Genomic DNA, 23,692 nt, shown 5'->3' with positions numbered 1-23,692 from the left:
TTGAATAACCGGCAAACCATTCAATTGGTCATAGACCAATTTGAGATACCCTTTTCAGAGGAATCTAAAATGTTGTTTATATGGTTATTTTATATTATTTAATCATTTTCTTAAAAAAATCATAAGTTCTCAATTTTTCTTCATAACGATTCTTATACCGTAGGTTGAATAGCCCGAGACCAATTTCAAAGGTCGTGTACCAATAAAAATTTTTGAATCAATTTACACAACGTGCCCATTTTACTCACTCAATATTTGAAAAAATAATTCAATTTTGAGAAGAATGGTCCTCTGCGTTTTGAGTGAGTGACGAAAAAAAAATCTCAGAAAAATTGAATGAGTTTTTATGGCCATGAACCAAATTTGTGAAGTTCCCGTTTAAAAAAATGCAACCAAGAACACGAATTCCCGAGTTTGCAGAATTAGAAAACTATAAAAATCTTGGGCTATTGACCCAGATGCAACTCGATTTACTCTATCGAAGAGTAAATGGCGAGTCTTATCAACAAATACGGAATGTTTACTCAATTTCAAAGACGACAGTAGCACGCGCAATCATGCGCACTGCTACTTGTCGTTCATGGACAAAAGGTCAGTCAGGGGTGGTATGACCCTTTTGTCACTACCAGATGAAATGCAGTTCAAAAAACTTGTTCAAGAGATGGCAGACGACTTGAACTGTATTACAACATCAATGGCCATTGCTGTCTGTACGGAATTACAAAATAGGAGATTAAAATTTGCGGCGCGGGTACTAATCGCTGCAAGATGCCCGCATCTTCTAGCGAAGCTCGATGATTACTGCCCATCGCCATCCCGTGGCTTAATCATATCGCCACAAGATTGTCAATTCGGATTGTGAGCTCCCAACCTATTGATATGCTCCGACGCTCTACCTGTGACGCAAACCATATTCGCCAATTTTTCCTCTCCAAGCATAGATACTTTGCCGCAGGAAGAAGTTTATTGCGAATATGGACGAGACAATGCTCTATTCCAAACGTCGCTATAAAGTTCTTACTGCTGGCCGGAATCGCCCAGTTCGCGCTGAAAAGTCTCAGCTTCCACATCTTACAGGGGTCTGTACCATCTTTGCAGATGGTACAACTATGAAGCCAATGGTGATACTTCCACAAAAGAAGACCCTTGATGCGGAATTGGAAGATCTGGACGCCTTTTTTGTTCGCTCCGAGAGTGGGTGGATGAACAAATACCTTTTTATGGTATACTGTATCATGTTCATCTGCAAAGTACAGGAGTGTTGTAAGACGAGTTACGGAAAGTGAGGTGAACCGAAAAAGTGACACTTATTTGGTCGGATAAATTCCCTATATATTTACTTGTCAAAAAAAATCAGACTTTTTTTGCTTTAAAAAATTTATAAGTTAATTATTGAGAACGAAGGTGAAAGGAAATGGATATCTCTTACCTTTCATTCCCTCGAGAAAGTTCAAAAACTTGGGTGCAATCAGTTCTGATTGCACCCAAGTTTTTGAACTTTGTATAAGGAATTGTTGGCTATGATGCACTGATCATGAATCAGTACATCATAGCCAACAATTCCTTCGCAAACAGCGGGAAACTTTGTCTGAATAGTTTAACATTCAGACAAAGTTTCCCGCTGTCAGAGAGGGAATGGAAGGGTAAGAGGTATATATTCATAATGTATACCTCTTACCCTTCCATTCCCTCGAGAAAGTTCAAAAACTTGGGTGCAATCAGTTCTGATTGCACCCAAGTTTTTGAACTTTGTATAAGGAATTGTTGGCTATGATGCACTGATCATGAATCAGTACATCATAGCCAACAATTCCTTCGCAAACAGCGGGAAACTTTGTCTGAATAGTTTAACATTCAGACAAAGTTTCCCGCTGTCAGAGAGGGAATGGAAGGGTAAGAGGTATATATTCATAATGTATACCTCTTACCCTTTCATTCCCTCGAGAAAGTTCAAAAACTTGGGTGCAATCAGTTCTGATTGCACCCAAGTTTTTGAACTTTGTATAAGGAATTGTTGGCTATGATGCACTGATCATGAATCAGTACATCATAGCCAACAATTCCTTCGCAAACAGCGGGAAACTTTGTCCGAATAGTTTAACATTCAGACAAAGTTTCCCAACTTTCAAGCCGAAATTCGCGGATACCATTCACCAACTAGCTCTTGCTATGATGGTTATTAAAAATCAAGATCTATATTAAATTCAAAATCTACTCAAAGTCACTAATGTTCGATTTCGGAGTGTCAAATTACTGTACTACAGTTGCTGCTTCTTCTGCAACTTGCGTATCTCTGTAACGAAGAAAAAAAATATGTAAATGTTTTAAAAAGTAAGTGTTTATTCTTATTAATCTGACTGAGCTTAGTAAGAAGATGTAATCGATATTGTTAATTTGTGTTAAAAATTAGATTTTATTTTCGATTTTAAAATATTACCGAATTAATTTCTTTGATTGGCTCTCCTCTCGCGGAAATGTTGAAGAGAAATCCTCAAATCCTTAATTTCTCCATCAACTTTCCAAAGGGGTTCTTTGGTGGTATCATATTTTTCGCTGATATCATAAAATTTGTTTGGTGTAAACCAGGTATGTATTTCTGGATTTTTTGGTAACTGTTATGTGGTGTTGCGTTATAATTTTCGATTAAATTTTGAATTTGATCCCTTGTGGTGGATCTTTTGGTTTTGGACCTGTACGTAATTTTGGAATTTCAATTTGATTGAAATTAAGAGCGTTTTTAAAAGTTTTATGTGATATTGTGGGAAGAATTCTTCCATCTGTTAAAGGGACATTTTGGAGAACGGTTTCGACGTTAATACCGCTTTGAATTTGTTGATTAGCTTGATTTAACCATTCTAAATCAATTAAATCGAAGATTCTACCACTCATTTGAAAATTATAAGTTTTGAAAAAAACCGTAAATCATTATTGAATCTAAAAATATTTATGTACAAAAAGTCGGTATATATTCTATAATTATTTAAAATAATGAAAAAGTTGATTTGTGAATCATTGAAATATTAATGCTGTTATATATATATATCAGATGATATAAGATGATTTTTTTAAATAAAAAATAAAATTTAATTTTTTAATTGTTAAAATAAGAATAGTAAGCTTGACAAGTAATTTAAGTTTTTGCTTTGTAAAGTTATTTGGTTGGCAAATGCATTGTGTCACTTTTTGTTTGAGTTCACTTTCCGTAATTTGTCTTATGATAGGAGAAAAGGTCTCAAATGAATGTGTTTGATGCCCAGGTACCTTTTCTCCTAATTGTAGATGGTCATCCATCCAGGCTCTCTTTCTTGGCCGTTCGCCTCTTGAGCGCCTTCAATATCGAGCTTCTTGTTCTCCCAGGCCATACATCTCATATCTTACAACCTCTTGATGTTGGGATTTTTTCTCCCTTGAAGGCCCAATTCAAGAAGTTGTTTGATATGGCGACTATCCGGTACGATCAGCAAGGGCATATGGTGATCAATTATGTATGGAACGCCAGAGAACTGCGCTATATCATGGTTCGCAGCTTCCTTGATGCATGTAGTGTGTCTTGCACAGCTACAAACATCGAAAATGCTTTTAAAGCAACAGGAATCTATCCAATGGATATGAACAAACCTCTTGCTTCCAGATACATTGTAGCAAATGGAGTTCCTCCTGCAAGGCCCAATTTTGTCAACGACAAAGTCCTTACAGATCCAAATGTGATGATGCAAGTCTTCCAAATGGAATATGGACGCCCCATGCAGCAACAGGATTGGTATTTCAATCTGTTTGGCTATGCAATCTGTGTTGGCCTGGAATGGAGCATATGGCCAGGTTCTTAGTCGTGAGTTACATCTCCTTTATCCTACTGCAGGTGGATTTCAAAAAATCCAATTAAAATGATATAAAGCTGAGGAGCTCCAGGGTGAAGAGGAATTGATGAAGAAAAGAAGCAGCTGAATAATGGAGTGAGGAAGCATCTTGATGAAGAGAGGAAGCACCTTGATCAAGAGAGGAAGTACTTTGAAGAAGAGAGGAAGCACTTTGATTTAGAGAGGAAGCTGCATGATGTAGTGAGGAAGCTGCATGATGAAGATAGGAAGCACTTTGTTGAAGAGAGGAAGCATCTTGATGAAGAGAGGAAGCACCTTGATCAAGAGAGGAAGCATCTTGATCAAGAGAGGAAGTACTTTGAAGAAGAGAGGAAGCACTTTGTTGAAGAGAGGAAGCTGCATGATGAAGAGAGGAAGCACTTTGTTGAAGAGAGGAAGCATCTTGATCAAGAGAGGAAGTACTTTGAAGAAGAGAGGAAGCATCTTGATCAAGAGAGGAAGTACTTTGAAGAAGAGAGGAATCACTTTGTTGAAGAGAGGAAGCATCTTGATGGAGTGAGGAAGCATCTTGATGAAGAGAGGAAGCACCTTGATCAAGAGAGGAAGTACTTTGTTGAAGAGAGGAAGCATCTTGATGAAGAGAGGAAGCACCTTGATCAAGAGAGGAAGCACTTTGAAGAAGAGAGGAAGCTGCATGATGGAGTGAGGAAGCATCTTGATCAAGAGAGGAAGTACTTTGAAGAAGAGAGGAAGCACTTTGTTGAAGAGAGGAAGCATCTTGATCAAGAGAGGAAGCACCTTGATCAAGAGAGGAAGCATCTTGATGAAGAGAGGAAGTACTTTGTTGAAGAGAGGAAGCATCTTGATGAAGAGAGGAAGCACCTTGATCAAGAGAGGAAGCACTTTGAAGAAGAGAGGAAGCTGCATGATGGAGTGAGGAAGCATCTTGATCAAGAGAGGAAGTACTTTGAAGAAGAGAGGAATCACTTTGTTGAAGAGAGGAAGCATCTTGATCAAGAGAGGAAGCACCTTGATCAAGAGAGGAAGCACCTTGATCAAGAGAGGAAGCATCTTGATGAAGAGAGGAAGCACTTTGAAGAAGAGAGGAAGCTGCATGATGGAGTGAGGAAGCATCTTGATCAAGAGAGGAAGTACTTTGAAGAAGAGAGGAATCACTTTGTTGAAGAGAGGAAGCATCTTGATCAAGAGAGGAAGCTGCATGATGGAGTGAGGAAGCATCTTGATGAAGAGAGGAAGTACTTTGAAGAAGAGAGGAATCACTTTGTTGAAGAGAGAAAGCATCTTGATGAAGAGAGGAAGCATCTTGATGAAGAGAGGAAGCATCTTGATCAAGAGAGGAAGCACCTTGATGAAGAGAGGAAGCTGCATGATGGATGCATGATGGAGTGAGGAAGCATCTTGATGAAGAGAGGAAGCGTAAGAACCGATAACATTTACAAAATATTAAATTTATTTTGTAAATTTTCCAAAAGCCTTAGTACCAATGTAATATAAATGCTCCAAAAATACCATCCCTTCTTCCAAAAGCGTAAGAACCGATAACATTTACAAAATATTAAATTTATTTTGTAAATTTTCCAAAAGCCTTAGTACCAATGTAATATAAATGCTCCAAAAATACCATCCCTTCTTCCAAAAGCGTAAGAACCGATAACATTTACAAAATATTAAATTTATTTTGTAAATTTTCCAAAAGCCTTAGTACCAATGTAATATAAATGCTCCAAAAATACCATCCCTCCTTCCAAAAGCGTAAGAACCGATAACATTTACAAAATATTAAATTTATTTTGTAAATTTTCCAAAAGCCTTAGTACCAATATAATATAAATGCACTAAAAACCCAACTGCCAATAGCATGTATTCAAAAAATGCAATTCAATACAAATTTGATTGCATTTTTTGAGATGGAAGTGTATCTGAATTCACAATTGTAATCCACGAATACACTTCCATCTCATTGATAAGAGGCTAATGTTTTTCTCATTAATAAGGCGCTGTTGGCCTCTATCCATAGCCGAAGTGATATTAACGTATGTTAACGTACAAAGTAAAAACATGTTTTTTTCTTTTTAAAATCATTTAGTAAGTAATAATATTTAGCACTCATAGTAAAAACATTAAAATTTACCGTACCTTGAATAACCGGCGAACCATTCAATTGGTCATAGACCAATTTGAGATACCCTTTTCAGAGGAATCTAAAATGTTGTTTATATGGTTATTTATATATTATTTAATCATTTTCTTAAATAAAAATCATAAGTTCTCAATTTTTCTTCATAACGATTCTTATAAATTTTAATGTTTTTACTATGAGTGCTAAATATTATTACTTACTAAATGATTTTAAAAAGAAAAAAACATGTTTTTACTTTGTACGTTAACATACGTTAATATCACTTCGGCTATGGATAGAGGCCAACAGCGCCTTATTAATGAGAAAAACATTAGCCTCTTATCAATGAGATGGAAGTGTATTCGTGGATTACAATTGTGAATTCAGATACACTTCCATCTCAAAAAATGCAATCAAATTTGTATTGAATTGCATTTTTTGAATACATGCTATTGGCAGTTGGGTTTTTAGTGCATTTATATTATATTGGTACTAAGGCTTTTGGAAAATTTACAAAATAAATTTAATATTTTGTAAATGTTATCGGTTCTTACGCTTTTGGAAGGAGGGATGGTATTTTTGGAGCATTTATATTACATTGGTACTAAGGCTTTTGGAAAATTTACAAAATAAATTTAATATTTTGTAAATGTTATCGGTTCTTACGCTTTTGGAAGAAGGGATGGTATTTTTGGAGCATTTATATTACATTGGTACTAAGGCTTTTGGAAAATTTACAAAATAAATTTAATATTTTGTAAATGTTATCGGTTCTTACGCTTTTGGAAGAAGGGATGGTATTTTTGGAGCATTTATATTACATTGGTACTAAGGCTTTTGGAAAATTTACAAAATAAATTTAATATTTTGTAAATGTTATCGGTTCTTACGCTTCCTCTCTTCATCAAGATGCTTCCTCACTCCATCATGCATCCATCATGCAGCTTCCTCTCTTCATCAAGGTGCTTCCTCTCTTGATCAAGATGCTTCCTCTCTTCATCAAGTGCTTCCTCTCTTCATCAAGATGCTTTCTCTCTTCAACAAAGTGATTCCTCTCTTCTTCAAAGTACTTCCTCTCTTCATCAAGATGCTTCCTCACTCCATCATGCAGCTTCCTCTCTTGATCAAGATGCTTCCTCTCTTGATCAAGATGCTTCCTCTCTTGATCAAGGTGCTTCCTCTCTTCATCAAGATGCTTCCTCTCTTCAACAAAGTGCTTCCTATCTTCATCATGCAGCTTCCTCACTACATCATGCAGCTTCCTCTCTAAATCAAAGTGCTTCCTCTCTTCTTCAAAGTACTTCCTCTCTTGATCAAGGTGCTTCCTCTCTTCATCAAGATGCTTCCTCACTCCATTATCAGCTGCTTCTTTTCTTCATCAATTCCTCTTCACCCTGGAGCTCCTCAGCTTTATATCATTTTAATTGGATTTTTTGAAATCCACCTGCAGTAGGATAAAGGAGATGTAACTCACGACTAAGAACCTGGCCATATGCTCCATTCCAGGCCAACACAGATTGCATAGCCACAAACAGATTGAAATACCAATCCTGTTGCTGCATGGGGCGTCCATATTCCATTTGGAAGACTTGCATCATCACATTTGGATCTGTAAGGACTTTGTCGTTGACAAAATTGGGCCTTGCAGGAGGAACTCCATTTGCTACAATGTATCTGGAAGCAAGAGGTTTGTTCATATCCAATGGATAGATTCCTGTTGCTTTAAAAGCATTTTCGATGTTTGTAGCTGTGCAAGACACACTACATGCATCAAGGAAGCTGCGAACCATGATATAGCGCAGTTCTCTGGCGTTCCATACATAATTGATCACCATATGCCCTTGCTGATCGTACCGGATAGTCGCCATATCAAACAACTTCTTGAATTGGGCCTTCAAGGGAGAAAAAATCCCAACATCAAGAGGTTGTAAGATATGAGATGTATGGCCTGGGAGAACAAGAAGCTCGATATTGAAGGCGCTCAAGAGGCGAACGGCCAAGAAAGAGAGCCTGGATGGATGACCATCTACAATTAGGAGAAAAGGTACCTGGGCATCAAACACATTCATTTGAGACCTTTTCTCCTGTACTTTGCAGATGAACATGATACAGTATACCATAAAAAGGTATTTGTTCATCCATCCACTCTCGGAGCGAACAAAAAAGGCGTCCAGATCTTCCAATTCCGCATCAAGGGTCTTCTTTTGTGGAAGTATCACCATTGGCTTCATAGTTGTACCATCTGCAAAGATGGTACAGACCCCTGTAAGATGTGGAAGCTGAGACTTTTCAGCGCGAACTGGGCGATTCCGGCCAGCAGTAAGAACTTTATAGCGACGTTTGGAATAGAGCATTGTCTCGTCCATATTCGCAATAAACTTCTTCCTGCGGGCAAAGTATCTATGCTTGGAGAGGAAAAATTGGCGAATATGGTTTGCGTCACAGGTAGAGCGTCGGAGCATATCAATAGTTTGGGAGCTCACAATCCGAATTGACAATCTTGTGGCGATATGATTAAGCCAGCCACGGGATGGCGATGGGCAGTAATCATCGAGCTTCGCTAGAAGATGCGGGCATCTTGCAGCGATTAGTACCCGCGCCGCAAATTTTAATCTCCTATTTTGTAATTCCGTACAGACAGCAATGGCCATTGATGTTGTAATACAGTTCAAGTCGTCTGCCATCTCTTGAACAAGTTTTTTGAACTGCATTTCATCTGGTAGTGACAAAAGGGTCATACCACCCCCTGACTGACCTTTTGTCCATGAACGACAAGTAGCAGTGCGCATGATTGCGCGTGCTACTGTCGTCTTTGAAATTGAGTAAACATTCCGTATTTGTTGATAAGACTCGCCATTTACTCTTCGATAGAGTAAATCGAGTTGCATCTGGGTCAATAGCCCAAGATTTTTATAGTTTTCTAATTCTGCAAACTCGGGAATTCGTGTTCTTGGTTGCATTTTTTTAAACGGGAACTTCACAAATTTGGTTCATGGCCATAAAAACTCATTCAATTTTTCTGAGATTTTTTTTCGTCACTCACTCAAAACGCAGAGGACCATTCTTCTCAAAATTGAATTATTTTTTCAAATATTGAGTGAGTAAAATGGGCACGTTGTGTAAATTGATTCAAAAATTTTTATTGGTACACGACCTTTGAAATTGGTCTCGGGCTATTCAACCTACGGTATAAGAATCGTTATGAAGAAAAATTGAGAACTTATGATTTTTATTTAAGAAAATGATTAAATAATATATAAATAACCATATAAACAACATTTTAGATTCCTCTGAAAAGGGTATCTCAAATTGGTCTATGACCAATTGAATGGTTCGCCGGTTATTCAAGGTACGGTATATTTTCTCAAACCGTCTTAGATTTTCTCACTTTTTAGGGATTTTCTCTCAAAATATACAAAAATAGTAATACCAATACATGTGTCTAATATACTTTAAAACCATCGTGATAAAATTCAAAAACGAAGAGTTCTTCTCTCCAAATTTTTTTCAAAATCAAAAAAATGAGATAAAAAAATACGTTTGGAAAATTCATTTTTAGCATTTTAGGATTTTTCTCACTTTTCTTCCAAATTGACATCCTTAATACTATCTGTCATTTGAATCATTTTGAATTTGAGAGGAAAATGGCAAATAGAGAGGAATTATAAAAATGCGACGGCGGAAGTACTATGATGATTATTCTAGCTCAGATGATGAGCATAGACGCAAGAAAACAAAGCGAGGTGATGGAACAGAGGCAGCAAGGGTAAGAAAAAGGCTTGCAAATTTTGATTCAGAAAGATGCATAGCATGGATTGAGATTCAAAAACGATTTGGATCAGGAATTACGCATAGTGAACTTAAGAGTATTGCACAGGTTATTTGCGAACACCAAAGAGAGCCACACTTAAAATTGGATCGTGATGCTTCAAGAGACAATCGAGTTCTCCTAAAGTGGTTTACCGAAAATTGGTCCATTATAGAGCCACATCTAAAAATATTACATTACGCGATTCTGAAAAGAGAATCTTAAATGGCATAGATCTAAGTGTTGAATAAGTATGTATTACAATATCAAATATAGTATCACTATATAAAGCTATCACGTTGTAACATGTAAAGCATTATTGGTTCCTTCATTTAACTTTACCCTACGTTCCCAACTTCTGGAAAACGGTTTTTCACCCTTATGATCAGTTTCAGACACTTTGGGAGTCTCCCAAACTTTGATATTTTGCATTATGATAGAGAAACGTGTCTAGTTTAACGCACAGTTGTTTTAAAGGCAAATGATGATATCGCATGAAATTATCAAATTATCAAATTTTGAAGTACCAGTCCAAAGGGTTAATTAGATCCTACACAGATGTGCGATAGTGAAACATATGTGTTCCTGATTTGAGAAGTCCTACTGATAGAGGTATGAATCTCAAGCTTTGTGTGAGTGTGTCTGACACTTGTATAGAGTGGAATATGCGCCGACATATATTATATAATAACATGTAGTTGATAATTATGAAAAAATAGAATTTGATGCGAATGATATTGAAAGTTGTTTTGTAATTTGATATTTTTCTTATATGTGTTAGTAAATGGCTTGTTTGTTGTGATCGTACTGTGAAAAATGAAAAGTATTTTAAATTAAAAAATTGAGATTTTGAGATATCTCTAGAATTAAGAATTTATTATGTATTTGACTTTTATATAACTATGTGTAAAGGATCTCGATGTCTATATGCTTTAATAAAATTAAATAAAATGAGATAAAAAATTAAAATGGACAAGAAGATATATGGAAATGTAATTTGTATTGTGTTGGTTGTTGGCAAATAATTTTAATACAGATTTAAGGATTTGGAATGGATTTGAAATTAAATGATTTTAATTCAAGGAGTAATAAGATTTTGAACTGGTTTTTTATTTTGTGAATGTAAACTCCTTCCATAGGAATGTATTAGAAGATCAATGTCAAACTTTTTGAAAAGAATTGTTTTTTTGTGAGCGATTTGAGTGGGGACAAACTCGCCCATTGTCACTTTTCATTAACCTTAAACTTGTAATTTTCATTATTTTTAATTAACCTTATTTCTTTCCCAATTCCTGATTTATTTTATTCACTTACTATTAAAAGTCACATTTTAATAAAATATAATAATTTATTTATAGCATTTTTTACTATACTGTAATAAAAAATTAATTATAATAAATTAAATGTTTATTAAATCAAATGTTTTCTTTGCAATAATATTTTTAATGTTGAGTAAACAATGTTGGGATCAAGTGTATCATTTTTCAGACCTTTCTGAACAGCTTCAAGCATACTGATGCATTCGACTTTTTTAAATTGTGTCATTTCTTCGAAATCTCTTGTGACTTTTTTGATAACTTTAACACTTCTCTCTGAATCCAGACCTTTAATTTGCAACTTAATCAGGAATGAAGGAACAACACTGGAATATAACTCGATGACAAGTTCATCGAGTCGAAGATTTGGTTGTACACCACTTGTATGTGCCGGATACCATTGTGTCAAATTTTTTCTGAAATTAACTTTAAAAGTACTAAGTAAGATCATGAGATATAGCAATATATGTTTAAACTAACTTATATTTTGGTTGTACACCACTTGTATGTGCCGGATACCATTGTGTCAAATTTTTCTGAAATTAACTTTAAAAGTACTAAGTAAGATCATGAGATATAGCAATATATGTTTAAACTAACTTATTTTGGTTGTACACCACTTGTATGTGCCGGATACCATTGTGTCAATTTTTTCTGAAATTAACTTTAAAAGTACTAAGTAAGATCATTTATTTTTGCATAATATAATGCCAATATGGTTTCTTTTGATTTTATTTCATTTATAAGCAAATCAGATTTACCCAAAAACTCCACTCCATAAGCGTTCATTTGCTAAATTAAAAAGTGACAATGGGCTAGTCTGTCCCTTTCTCGAGCGATTTTCTCATATTTAATAATATATTTAAGTTGGCGTATCTTACGCCCTTCCAAAAATATGTATTAGAAAGATAAATTTTAAACTTTTTGAAAGAATTGTTTTTTTGTTGAGCGATTTTCTCATATTTAATAATATATTTAAGTTGGCGTATCTTACGCCCTTCCAAAAATATGTATTAGAAAGATGACTTATAATTTCATAAATTATTTTGTCCCGACGGTTTGAGCGGTTATCAGAATGGTTGCTTACACAATGCGTCAGCAAAATGTCGGTTGGGGTGCCCTTCTTGGCCTCCTGAGTACTCACCAAGATACCCCCAGCTCCCGCAAAACACCTCCCTTAGGTGCGCATTACCTGACGGCATTATTTTGCAATTATTTCAAATTTTTTAGATGTCTTTTGTTAAAGTTTGTTAACTAAAGACTTGAAAACAGCTTACCGCTTCAAGCTGCTCTCTTCCCGGTTCCTCTGCCGCAATCTTCTGTTTGATTGTGCGCAAAGCTCTCCTCCTTGTGAACTTTGCCTGACAGATACACCTGGAAGACAGCATTCGGACATCTTACCGCTTCAAGCTGCTCTCTTCCCGGTTCCTCTGCCGCAATCTTATGTCTGATTGTGCGCAAAGCTCTCCTCCTTGTGAACCATGGCTGATAGAAAGAACTGAAAGACAGGATAGGAGGAATATGCCGGTTCAAGTTAACTTGCAATATGCTTCTGATTATTTATTTTAGATGAAAGATTAGCGAAATCGCATTTAATTTGGATAGAAGGATTCAATTTTATGAAGCAGGCTCGTAGAAAATATGCAGGAATAGCACAATCTTTTGCAATCACAACGCGATTGCAAAACTTCGACCGACAAGAGTGTATTGTGCACTCTTGTCGGTCTGCATGTCTCATTCCGGGAGACATTGTCACTGCATGTCTCCCAGAATGAGACAATCTTCCGCATTCATAACTTGAATGCGGAAGTTTGACCGACAAGAGTGCACAATACACTCTTGTCGATCTAAATGTATCTTACAATCAAAGACACTTTCATACAATCTTTTCGAAGTTAAAAAAAATTTAATTATTTCTTTCTTTTGTTTATTAAATCGCCTTACTCACGTACTAATCTCTTTTAGAGACTCTATCGAGCTATCCCCACATATAAACCTGTGACAATAATACATATTTACTCTCTTCATATTCTGATCTCATGACACATTATCGCAAAAACTATAATTATACAACACATCTCATAAAGTCTCATTTTAGCCCTATCTAAGCGTTCAAAACCTATTTTCCACATGTAATCTGATTCTTCTGGCTCCGCTGATTCGATTTCTGCTGTCAGATCGTGAAAATATGCATCACATAAAGAGATAAACACAACTTCAAAATTATTTTTTTTTTCAAATTGTCTATTCATCCATCTTTACATATTTATTATCTCCTCCGTTTTCCCTCACAAATTCTTTTAATTTTCTGAATAATACGTATAATAAAATGAATATCTCAAAAACTAAAACACAAAATTAATGTTGGAAAATGACTAGATATAATCTGAACTTTTGAATTCATACATTTTTGAAAAAAATTGAATTTTCAAAAAAAGAGCTTATTTAGGTATGAACCTGAAGAGAAATTTTGAGGAAAATATTAAGTTGTGCAATTTGCATTTATCTATGTGAATATATTACCTGATCTACAAACCAGATCAAGTAAACAATCATATATATTAAGATTTAAAAAAGTGTATTTTTGATTTGGCATAATTATATTTCAATCAGATTTGAAGAACAAACATGTTTAATGATACCACACCAGCATATTATATGTGTTGACATTTGATTTTACATAATCTTATTTCAACGATATCGAGAATTTTCAAAACAGCCAAATTTATGCATCAAACTCATGATTCATTTAAATAACATAACAAAAAACAATTTATCTAATATAACAACAATACAAAGCAAAATATGAAAATTTTGGAAAATAAATTTAACAAAACAAACATAATTATATGGAAGAAGACACAAAATATATCAAATGTATTACAACTCTGTTGATATTGGCGAATCTTTTTGTTCCTGAAGAATATTTGTCATATTTTTAGAAATATGTGATTCTTCTTGATAAAATATACCTGCGAAGGTATTGTTTATACCAACATAAGTAACATTTTCGGTAAAGAACAATTCAATTTCTTTTTCATCGGTGAAATTTGAATTTAAAACTGTAAGATTACCAGAAGTTATATTAACTAGGGAATTATAGTTATATATGGATGTAAAATTATCTAAATCAATTAATCCTGTTTCAACATTAAAAGTTGAAAATTTTGAAAAATCTGAATGAACAGAAGTATTTCTTATTGTAATATTCCCATTATACCCACATCCAAACGCATAACTATCCCAGCTATTTGACTCAAATGTCGAATTTATAATATAAATTTGGGATTTTTCATCCGGCATATCAATAAAGCTCTTTCCATGGTTACCAATAATCATCGAATCATTTTCGAAACCAAATGTTCCATTAGGTAAATAGAATAACGGCTCATCCGGCGAAAAATTATTTATCAATGAAGTATTAACGAGTTCTGCATAAGCTTCACCTGTAGTTTCTAATATAACACCTCTGTTTCCTTGTATTTTACAATCAATGAAACTGAAATTACACTTTCCATCGCATAAAAACAGTTCTGGATGATAATTTCTTTCTAAAGTGAGATTTGAAAATAAAACACCGGTTCTGCAATCGAGATATGTTAGAGGGGCATCATTAGCACTGTTGTCACGTATTATTATGTTATCAACAAGGAGGTATCCATTCAATAATCGAAGTAAACAATCATGGCCAAGATGTTCGCCGTAGTTTCTCTCGAAAATGAAGTTGTCTCCCATGATTACGGCAGTTGATATGAATAAAACTGCTGTGTAATTGACTGCATTTTCGGAAAATTTAACATTTGAAATATTTAAGTAGGAAACCGTCCAAAGAGCAATGCAAAAGTTATTGTCAAGCATGTTCTTCTTAAATGTGACGTTTTTCATGTTCGCAAACTCTACTCCGTTAACTACCATTACTGGATGTTTAAATCCAGTAAATTCAAAGTTGGCAAAATAAAACAATTTGCATCCTTCACGTGCAATGACGAAGTAATCCGTTTTTGGCTTCAGAAATGTACCATTTATGATTGTAATTTGGTCTGAACCCGAGACTTTGACACTATTTTCTATCAGAGTATTGATAGTGAACTGAAATTCTAATAGGTCGACGTTTTGTAATATATATGTATCATTAAAAATAACATGATCATATTGTTTTGCTTTAAGAATAACAGATTTATATGAACAAGGATTATCAATAGAACACTTTGCATTTTGCGAAGCATTTATTGAAGTATAAAATGTTAAATTTTTACTTTGTCCAAAACAAAGTAAGAAATTCAACATAAATTTTGAATCGAGGCGAAAGGGATTAAAATCAGGATATGAGATGAGAAAGTGATGAATGAAAAGATTATATATCTTTCGAAAGGAGATTGTTTAATAAAAAAATTATTTATAACAGCAATCCAGTAATATTTAAATACAAATCCTATAACAAAATATGTAGGAGACTATTGATCATTTTTTTGCCTTTTTTTGAATTTTTTTTCATGTCAGATAAAGACATTCATCAAGATAAATATAGCGAATTACGAAGTAAGTATAAATACTTCATCGATTCATTTAATGCTTTGTACCAGCTAAAAGCAGAAAATGAAGAAGATTTAAACAAGATTTACAAAATGATCAAAACAGAATTGATTGATTCAAGGAAATATCTCCCTGTAAACATTATAAGAGACATTATAAATATTATTCCGTTTAATAATCGCTATACAAAGGAATATTTATCTCTTGCCAAACTCATTTCTGATGATTACCATATAAAAGAGGTCAACAATGTTATAGATATTTCAAATTTCCTGTTTTATAAAGAATATGGCATTAAGTTAACTAAGTTTTATGAATTCGAAAATAATAACATAGAAAATCTCGATGTTCTGACAGAAAATACAATTTACAGAGCAATTATGAATAATGATTTAGAGAGATTCATTTCATTCACAGAATTGGAAGGGTTTGATAAAAATCAAAGACTTAAAAGCGAATTATATCCATGTTTTTTCAAAGATTATTCATTACTTGAATTATGTTGTTACCACGGAGCAGTTGATTGTTTCAAGTTTTTAAGAACCAGATTTAACTTAAAAATAACTGAAGAATGCCTAGAATTTTCATTTTTAGGTGGAAATCAAGAGATCATGAGTGAGTGTTTAAAATATCAAAAACCTAATAAAATGTGCATGAAGTATGCAATCATTTCACACAACATTGATTTTGTTACATTCTTGATGAATGAATACAATATGGAGATAGATTTGAATTTTTGTGGAAAGAGTAATAATCTTGAATCATTTTTAGTTTATTTTGATCAAACTAATGATATTAACATAGTCTTTGTTTACTCAACGATGTTTGAAATCCCATCCTTTTGCGAATACCTCCTTTCACAAGGTGCAAAAATCAATGAAAAAGATGCAAATGGAAAAACAGCTCTTCATATTGCAGCAGATAGTAATAGTAAAGACATGGTTGAATTTCTTATTTCGCATGGGGCAAATATCAATGAAAAAGATAAATATGGATTCACCGCTCTTCATATTGTAGCAGAAAATAATAATCTAGAATTAGCTGAACTTCTTATTGCACATGGTGCAAATATCAATGAAAAAGATAAAAATGGAAAAACAGCTCTTCATATTGCAATAGAAAATAAATGCAAAGAAACCGCAGAACTTCTTATTATACATGGTGCAAATATCAATGAAAAAGATAAATATGGAAAAACAGCTCTACATATTGCAATAGAAAATAATAACGAAATAACTGAACTTCTTATTTTACACAATGCAAATATCAACGAAAAAGATGGGAATGGAAAAACCGCTCTTCATCTTGCAATGGATAATAATTGCAAAGAAATAGCTGAACTTCTTATTTTACACGGTGCAAATATCAATGAAAGAAATATTTATGGATTCACCGCTCTTCATATTGCAGCACGAAATAGTAAAGAAACAACAGAACTTCTCATTTTACATGGTGCAAATATCAATGAAAAAGATAAATATGGAAAAACAGCTCTCCATATTGCAATAGAAAATAATAACGAAATAGCTGAACTTCTTATTTTACACAATGCAAATATCAACGAAAAAGATGGGAATGGATTTACTGCTCTTCATCTTGCAACATTAAAAAAAGCAAGGAAACGGCAGAATATCTTATTACACATGGTGCCAATATCAATGAAAAAAATAATAATGGATTCACACCTCTTCGTCTTGCAGAAGATCGTAATTATACAGAAACAGCCAAACTTCTTATTTCATATGGCGCAAAAAATAGTGTTCATGCATAATATACTTCTTTTTTTGATATTATCGAAGATGAATTTCATTAGAAATAAAAAGTAAACAATGCCATTTTTATGTACCACATCGATAGTTTTGATGTTACATAAAATAAAATGTTTATATATGTATGAAGATAATTTTATATCTTTTGTCGATTATAATTTACTTGTACTTGTGGATTATAAAGAAAATAAATCGACAAAATAAATCTTTATAAAGAAATGATATTATAGTTATTTTATATATATAAATTTATAGAAAAATGTCAAGGTCATTTGGCCGAGTGGTCTAAGGCGCCAGTTTAAGGCACTGGTCCGCGAGGGCCTGGGTTCGAACCCCAGAGTGACCATTTTTTAATATTTTTTTAATCATCAAAAAATTAATGCTTTGATTCTATATAAATTACTACTCAAATATATTTTGTTTTTCATATTTTTAGTGATTTTGAACGAATCTTGTGAGTTTCATAATTTTATTTGATTCAAAAATTAAGAATTATGAGTATTGATCATTTAAAATCTTCCAAGTTCACCATAAGCTTGCTTAACGTTATTTTGATTCCCTCATATTTTTATACTATCGTACTAACTCCCTTCATAACGGCTTTTAATGAGTGAAAGTGGCAAAATTCGGCGTCGCGTAAAGAAAGTGACCCAAGATGGTGAGGTACAAAAAGTTCATATTCGTGTAAAGAAGCCAAGGGCTCTTGATGAGAACGGAAACTACCTTCCTCATAAGCATCATCATACAAATACAATAACGGATACATTCACAGAAGTTTCAATGATTCCATATCAAACAAATGATCTTACTGCAATCAATACTCAAACCGTAACTGATGATTACAATTATAATAATAAAAAGAATAGCGTTGAAATTAAATTACCACATCAAAACAGCACTGACACTAAATCCGAACGTAGCACCCGCTCACATAAGAAATATTCTGCAAAAGCTTTACAAGTTTTTGAAGAACTTGAACCTGGATGGGTTGAAACGAGAATAACACAGAAGAGATTCCTTAAGCATGATTCTGATGATGAATTTGCTGTTTTTACACAAGAACCAGAGTCAACAATCGTTGATACTGTTCATTCAACACAAACTCTCTCTCAAACCCAAGAACTTATGGTTACAACAAATACAATCGATTTCGGAGATGTTATGGATGATCCATTCTTCAACGAAATTCAGCAAGGAATTTTGGCAGAAAGAGAAGCCAGAATTCAGGCTAAGATACGTGCTAAAGAAGGAACATTTACTGATGATTCTGTTGCTTCGATTACAAAGACAATGGATATTGAAGAAGATATTCCACATTATAGACTTTATCCAAAGTCAACATGCCCAGAGAAATACAGATTAGAGTCAGAATATTCTATTATCTCAGAACCACCATATCGTAGCCAGAGTGATATGACAGAAGTTGAAATTTTAGTTGAAGCTAACCCAGAAACAGCTGATTATATTGAAGCAGATTCTAATGAAGAAAGAGTAGAAATATTTGTTGAACAAACTGCTTCTACCAGCGATGTTGTTCAAATTAATCCACAACTTCGTGAGTCTTTAAGTAATGCACAATCAGATGATAGACAAGATTCAGATGAATTACATTCATTTAGTGGTTATGAAACGGGCGAAGAAGAAGAATATTATTATTCAGAATCAGAGAATTGAGAATAAATATTCTAATTCATTTTGTAATTTTGTTTTTTCCTAAGATTTTTATAAATAGCAATCAAATGAGTAATGAAATCCGAATTCTCATCCGATCAAAAAAGTGTCACCATGTCAGATTCAGATAAATACAATCATTTTACTTGAATAACACTTTCAATAATATTTCGGATTTTTTTCTCAAAAATAAATTTCTGAATCTTCATAATGCTTTTTTTATACTTTTTTCTAGTCTCGTCAGCAATTCTAGGAATTGATGTAGGAGCGGAAAAGCTTAGAGTAGGTTATATCAATCCAGGAAAACCATTAATGGTTCTTTCTGATGATCTAAATAATAGATATTTTAGAGAAATCTTAACAATTGTGCCAAAAACAGGTAATACAATTAAACTTATCAATGAAACAAACTTTAGAAATTACGACTACTATTTTAATTCGGAAAGTAAAGCGTTGAAATATCCAAATAAAACTATCCGCTTTTTCTCAACATTTTTAGCAAAAATTCCATCAAAAGAATATTTCAAAAGTTTATTTGCACGTAATATATATCCTACTCTCTCTGTAATTGGAAATTATCGACTAACTTACAACGGAATTCTTCCTGAAGTATTATTATATCATGCATTAGATAGAATTAATCATACATTACTAGCACATGATCCTCAGATAGAAGAAGAAGTTACATATTTCGCAGTTCCGAAATTTATGATTTCCCAAGAAAGAAATTCGATACAAAGCATTTCACATATGCTTAATTATACATCCCATATAATTGATCAAAGCCAAGCATTATCTTTTGCTTTTGCTTACTCCCATCATAATAAAATTTCTAAATCAACTCTGCCACTTCGAGTAGCATTTTTGGATATAGGAGAAACGAATACGCAGATCACAATTACAGAATTTGCTGGCAAAAAAGAAATAATTTCAAAAGAAATTTATTATGACTATAACAACCAATTAGGAGGAAGAGACATTGATGTTATTATCTATAATATGTTAATGAAGATTTATCCATCAAAAGAAATCACAGATTCTGATAAAGAAAAAATTATGCAAGAATCAACGAAAATAAAGCATAGATTAACGACAAATGAAGAAGCAATAGGATTTATAGAAACTACACCACCTTTTGGATATAATATTTCAAGGATTGAATTCAATTCCGAATTATATCCGATATTAGAAAAAATCAAGAAGATGATTATCAAATGTCCTCGTGTAGATATTGTACACATGATTGGTGGTAGCTCAAGAGTACCTTCTATTCAAAATATTGCTAGAAATGCGTTCAAAGTCAACAAACTTTCTTTTTCATTGAATTCCGAAGAAGCAATTTGCACAGGAGCAACATATTACGGAGCAACAATGAGTAGTAGCTATAAAACAACGTTTTCCTTGAATCATTCATCAATTGATTTATATGATAAAATTAAATTTGTAAATTCAAGTGGAAAACAGGTTGACAACATCAATAATGTTGGCCAGTACATGTACGTACTCTCGGATGCTCAAATATTCCCTCATGGATCATCAAGAATCATGGCTGAAGGTTTAATTAGTGAAAAAAGTGAATTTGTCAAAAATTCCGACGGTTTGTATCGTCTTAAAAATTCAACTAAGAAAGATCCACATAAATGGAAAGAATACTTCATTAACCAGCAGCAATCCATATACAAATATGTCTTCGAGACCGAAGAAATTTCAAAAATGGTTGATGAATTAGAAACATTAATTTCTACCTCAAAAATTGCGATGAAAGACAAAGAAACAATGAAAGAAATATGTACAGAACGCGAGTACAACAATATGGAAACAGTTATAAATACAACAGAGAAATGGATGATGAAACAAAAGAAATATGAATATGATGTTCTTAAAGTGAGATTGAATATGTTTAGAGATGCAATTTCATCTGTAATGTGTAGATATGAAAACAAAAATAGTCTCGAAACAGTTATTGATAATGCATATAAATCATTTGATAAGATTAAATTGTTTATTAAAGAAAATTGGTCTTCGTCATCACGAAAAAGAAGACCATCAAGAAAAGATATCAGATTGTTGTTGGCAATAATATCAGATACAGAAATTTGGTTGGAAGAAAGAAAGAGATTACAAACAAAGCTGTCTTTATATGAAAATCCAACATTGAAATGGTATGTTGTTGCAATGAAAGTTAATGTTATTGTTAATGAGTTTAATTCCATCAAAAACTCATTGTATCATGTATTAGATATCAAAGAACCTTCTTTTGAGAAGGATCTAGTTTTGAATAATGTCAAAGTATCAAAATAAGTTATTATATAATTGTATATTTTGTGTGTTTGGTTTTAATAAAAACGAGAAAAATAATCAAATCATAGATTTTTTATAACCTAACAATGTATAAAAGATATATTCTATCCAATACTATATTTCTATCTATAACGTTTCAATAATAATAAATTTGCTGCATTAACAAGAGGAGTTTATATAAATATAAACAGATTTTCTTGCGTAAAGTATCACTATCGTTTTTCTGTCTCAATATCGAGTGAAAATCTGTCAAAAATTTGAATAAGAGACTTTACGAAAGAAAAGGAATTTACTCTTTTTACAAATTTTGGCTATATTCTTGAGAGTGAATAGTAATCCTTTTTCTTTATAATATATATTGGCTTCCAGCTCCAGTAATATTTGTTGAGATTTTGAAAATTTGTTTCAAAGCCCGTAGAAAGTGCCAAAATTATAGTGGCTTTTTTACAATTTTTTTCAGTTCACTTTCATGGTTCAAATCAGGAAATTTTGTGACGGTTTAAAGCGAGTTAGCATTCTTAAGGAATGTGGTCAATTGAATATCAATATCAATGGTAGAATAATCAAAACAATGAAGTCCTCGGCAGTTTGTTTTTCAGATTTAATTGAAGAAAAATGCATTATTGATAAAACAATAAAATCGTTGGAAGTACGTCTAGATCTAAAGTGTGAAGATTCGATTGACATACTTTTAAAGTTTATTGAAACATGAAAACTTGAATTTCAAGAAGATGAAGACCATTATCATGATATATTCGAAATTGGACGACGCTTTGGAAATCAACTCTTCATACAGTTGTATATCGAACATGTTAAATTAGATAAATCTATTACAAACGAAAACGTTTTTCAGAAGTATGAAATTTCAGTTTTAGAAAATGATTCTCGAACAGAAAACGAATGCATTGAATTCATATCATCACACTTATATTGTTTGAATGACAATGATATCATAGAAAATTTCTCGAAAAACGACTATGAATTTTGTGAAAAAATATTGAAATCGACAAAATTAAAAATAGAAAATGAAGATAAATTATCTTTATTACTTTTAGAAATCTGCAAGAAAAACAATTCATTATTTGATTTATTTAGATATATCAAACTATCATTTTGTTCAAAAGAAATTTATGATGAAATCTACAACTTTTCCATTGAACATTCATTCGAATCAGTTCTTCTATCAATATACAACGAAACACTAAAGAATTATCATTCAAATCTACGAGAAAAGATTGAAATTTCCAAACAAATTATTTCGTCTTATGAGAAACCATTAATTAAAAATCAATTTGCAATATCAAATAATTCGATTTCATCATTTGAAAAACCATTAATTAAAAATCAATTTGCAATATCAAATCAATCTATTTCATCATTTGAAAAACCATTAATTAAAAATCAATTTGCAATATCAAATAATTCAATACATGTATGTGTATCTTTATTTAAAGAAATTTCTAGTGAAATTGAAATGAAATTCACAGTTTCAGGATGTCATAACGGTAGTTTATCTAATATTAATTCTTATAGAAGTGATGTGAATTTCTGGATTTGTAAGTCCCCTAATTCATGGATAAAAGCCGATCTAAATGGATATAAATTAAAGCCAATATCTTATATTTTACAATCAACATGTGTTAAAGATGATTCTCATTTTTTAAGAAGATGGAAATTAGAAGGGATCAAAGAAAACGGAACAACTGTTGTATTAGATAATGATAAATATTATGAATTCCAGCGAGGAGAAATCAAAGAATTTCCACTTCAAACAAACGAATATTTTGTATCATTCAAACTAACTCAAACAGGAAAGAATTCTAGTGGTTATGAATATTTACAAATTAATATTTTTGATTTCAAAGGTATATTAATGAAAATTTAACTGATACCTTTATCGGTTGGAAATTTAGTCTGAATTGCCGAAGCTTAATACGCATATTAATATTAATTTTTTGCATCAAAACAGGAATCAAGCAAGAATTGCTTCACAAATGTCTCAATGAACCGAAACAGAGCTAACCAATGAACTGTTCATCTATTGCCACTTTTATGTCTTTGCCTTGCTGCAATATGAAGACACTTTCGAGAGCTGTCTGAACAAAGCTATTCCCAATCGACTTCATCCAAATGGTTTTTCCTGTCTGTTTCTGTATACTTTAATTCTCTAATTGAATTAAACTGTACTTATTTATCTTGCATGCCCATTTCTTCAATGCGAAAAACTCTTTTCAGATGAAATGCATGAGCTATTAAAATAGGATGATATTGAAATTTAAAGACGCTAAATCTTAGTTGAGTTGTTTGAAAGCAAGAAATTTGCACTATTTCTCTCT

General features: G+C 32.8%; 10 protein-coding genes, 1 non-coding gene and 1 pseudogene across 12 annotated transcripts, besides 5 other annotated features; 7 read left to right on the top strand and 5 right to left on the bottom strand.

Moving 5' to 3' along the window:
* The first annotated feature begins 1,555 nt into the window (after positions 1-1,555).
* Positions 1,556-1,646: a mobile genetic element.
* Positions 1,647-1,805: 159 nt separating this feature from the next.
* Positions 1,806-1,896: a mobile genetic element.
* A 159-nt stretch (positions 1,897-2,055) lies between these two features.
* Positions 2,056-2,120: a mobile genetic element.
* A 281-nt stretch (positions 2,121-2,401) lies between these two features.
* Positions 2,402-2,434: a mobile genetic element.
* Positions 2,435-2,643: 209 nt separating this feature from the next.
* On the bottom strand, positions 2,644-2,889 carry TVAGG3_0968870 (transposase-related family; the record flags this gene model as incomplete). Its single annotated transcript, XM_001290490.1, has 1 exon — positions 2,644-2,889. The coding sequence occupies one exon, from the start codon at positions 2,887-2,889 to the stop codon at positions 2,644-2,646; it is 246 nt and encodes an 81-aa protein (XP_001290491.1).
* A 347-nt stretch (positions 2,890-3,236) lies between these two features.
* TVAGG3_0968860 (DDE endonuclease family) lies at positions 3,237-3,827 on the top strand (the record flags this gene model as incomplete). Its single annotated transcript, XM_001290491.2, has 1 exon — positions 3,237-3,827. One exon carries the CDS (start codon positions 3,237-3,239, stop codon positions 3,825-3,827), a length of 591 nt encoding a protein of 196 aa, XP_001290492.2.
* A 207-nt stretch (positions 3,828-4,034) lies between these two features.
* On the bottom strand, positions 4,035-5,207 carry TVAGG3_0968850 (SLEI family protein family; the record flags this gene model as incomplete). Its single annotated transcript, XM_051253623.1, has 1 exon — positions 4,035-5,207. The coding sequence occupies one exon, from the start codon at positions 5,205-5,207 to the stop codon at positions 4,035-4,037; it is 1,173 nt and encodes a 390-aa protein (XP_051079197.1).
* A 1,689-nt stretch (positions 5,208-6,896) lies between these two features.
* Positions 6,897-7,228, top strand: TVAGG3_0968840 (annotated as a pseudogene). Its single transcript has one exon. A coding segment is annotated over exon 1 (332 nt).
* A 145-nt stretch (positions 7,229-7,373) lies between these two features.
* Positions 7,374-8,027, bottom strand: TVAGG3_0968830 (DDE endonuclease family; the record flags this gene model as incomplete). Its single annotated transcript, XM_001328519.2, has 1 exon — positions 7,374-8,027. The coding sequence occupies one exon, from the start codon at positions 8,025-8,027 to the stop codon at positions 7,374-7,376; it is 654 nt and encodes a 217-aa protein (XP_001328554.2).
* A 422-nt stretch (positions 8,028-8,449) lies between these two features.
* TVAGG3_0968820 (DDE endonuclease family) lies at positions 8,450-8,918 on the bottom strand (the record flags this gene model as incomplete). Its single annotated transcript, XM_001328520.2, has 1 exon — positions 8,450-8,918. A coding segment is annotated over one exon (469 nt), but the record flags the coding sequence as incomplete, so codon positions are not given.
* Positions 8,919-9,628: 710 nt separating this feature from the next.
* On the top strand, positions 9,629-9,991 carry TVAGG3_0968810 (uncharacterized protein; the record flags this gene model as incomplete). Its single annotated transcript, XM_001328521.1, has 1 exon — positions 9,629-9,991. The coding sequence occupies one exon, from the start codon at positions 9,629-9,631 to the stop codon at positions 9,989-9,991; it is 363 nt and encodes a 120-aa protein (XP_001328556.1).
* Positions 9,992-10,966: 975 nt separating this feature from the next.
* Positions 10,967-11,915: a mobile genetic element.
* Positions 11,916-13,844: 1,929 nt separating this feature from the next.
* On the bottom strand, positions 13,845-15,369 carry TVAGG3_0968790 (pectin lyase-like family; the record flags this gene model as incomplete). The annotated part of the gene is made up of 1 exon (XM_001328522.1): positions 13,963-15,369. One exon carries the CDS (start codon positions 15,367-15,369, stop codon positions 13,963-13,965), a length of 1,407 nt encoding a protein of 468 aa, XP_001328557.1.
* A 206-nt stretch (positions 15,370-15,575) lies between these two features.
* Positions 15,576-17,441, top strand: TVAGG3_0968780 (ankyrin repeat and SOCS box-containing protein 4 family; the record flags this gene model as incomplete). The annotated part of the gene is made up of 1 exon (XM_001328523.1): positions 15,576-17,441. The coding sequence occupies one exon, from the start codon at positions 15,576-15,578 to the stop codon at positions 17,439-17,441; it is 1,866 nt and encodes a 621-aa protein (XP_001328558.1).
* Positions 17,442-17,650: 209 nt separating this feature from the next.
* TVAGG3_0968770 lies at positions 17,651-17,730 on the top strand. Its single transcript has one exon. It is a non-coding gene; the product is annotated as a tRNA-Leu (tRNA).
* A 253-nt stretch (positions 17,731-17,983) lies between these two features.
* TVAGG3_0968760 (uncharacterized protein) lies at positions 17,984-19,168 on the top strand (the record flags this gene model as incomplete). Its single annotated transcript, XM_001328524.1, has 1 exon — positions 17,991-19,058. The coding sequence occupies one exon, from the start codon at positions 17,991-17,993 to the stop codon at positions 19,056-19,058; it is 1,068 nt and encodes a 355-aa protein (XP_001328559.1).
* Positions 19,169-19,265: 97 nt separating this feature from the next.
* Positions 19,266-21,396, top strand: TVAGG3_0968750 (ATP binding; the record flags this gene model as incomplete). The annotated part of the gene is made up of 1 exon (XM_001328525.1): positions 19,266-21,356. The coding sequence occupies one exon, from the start codon at positions 19,266-19,268 to the stop codon at positions 21,354-21,356; it is 2,091 nt and encodes a 696-aa protein (XP_001328560.1).
* Between the last annotated feature and the right edge of the window lie 2,296 nt (positions 21,397-23,692).

Source organism: Trichomonas vaginalis, chromosome I, assembly GCF_026262505.1.
Source record: "Trichomonas vaginalis G3 chromosome I, whole genome shotgun sequence".
Classification (NCBI taxonomy): domain Eukaryota; phylum Parabasalia; order Trichomonadida; family Trichomonadidae; genus Trichomonas; species Trichomonas vaginalis.
Note: the sequence above shows the minus strand (reverse complement) of the source record. Positions and strands in the feature narration are given on the sequence as shown.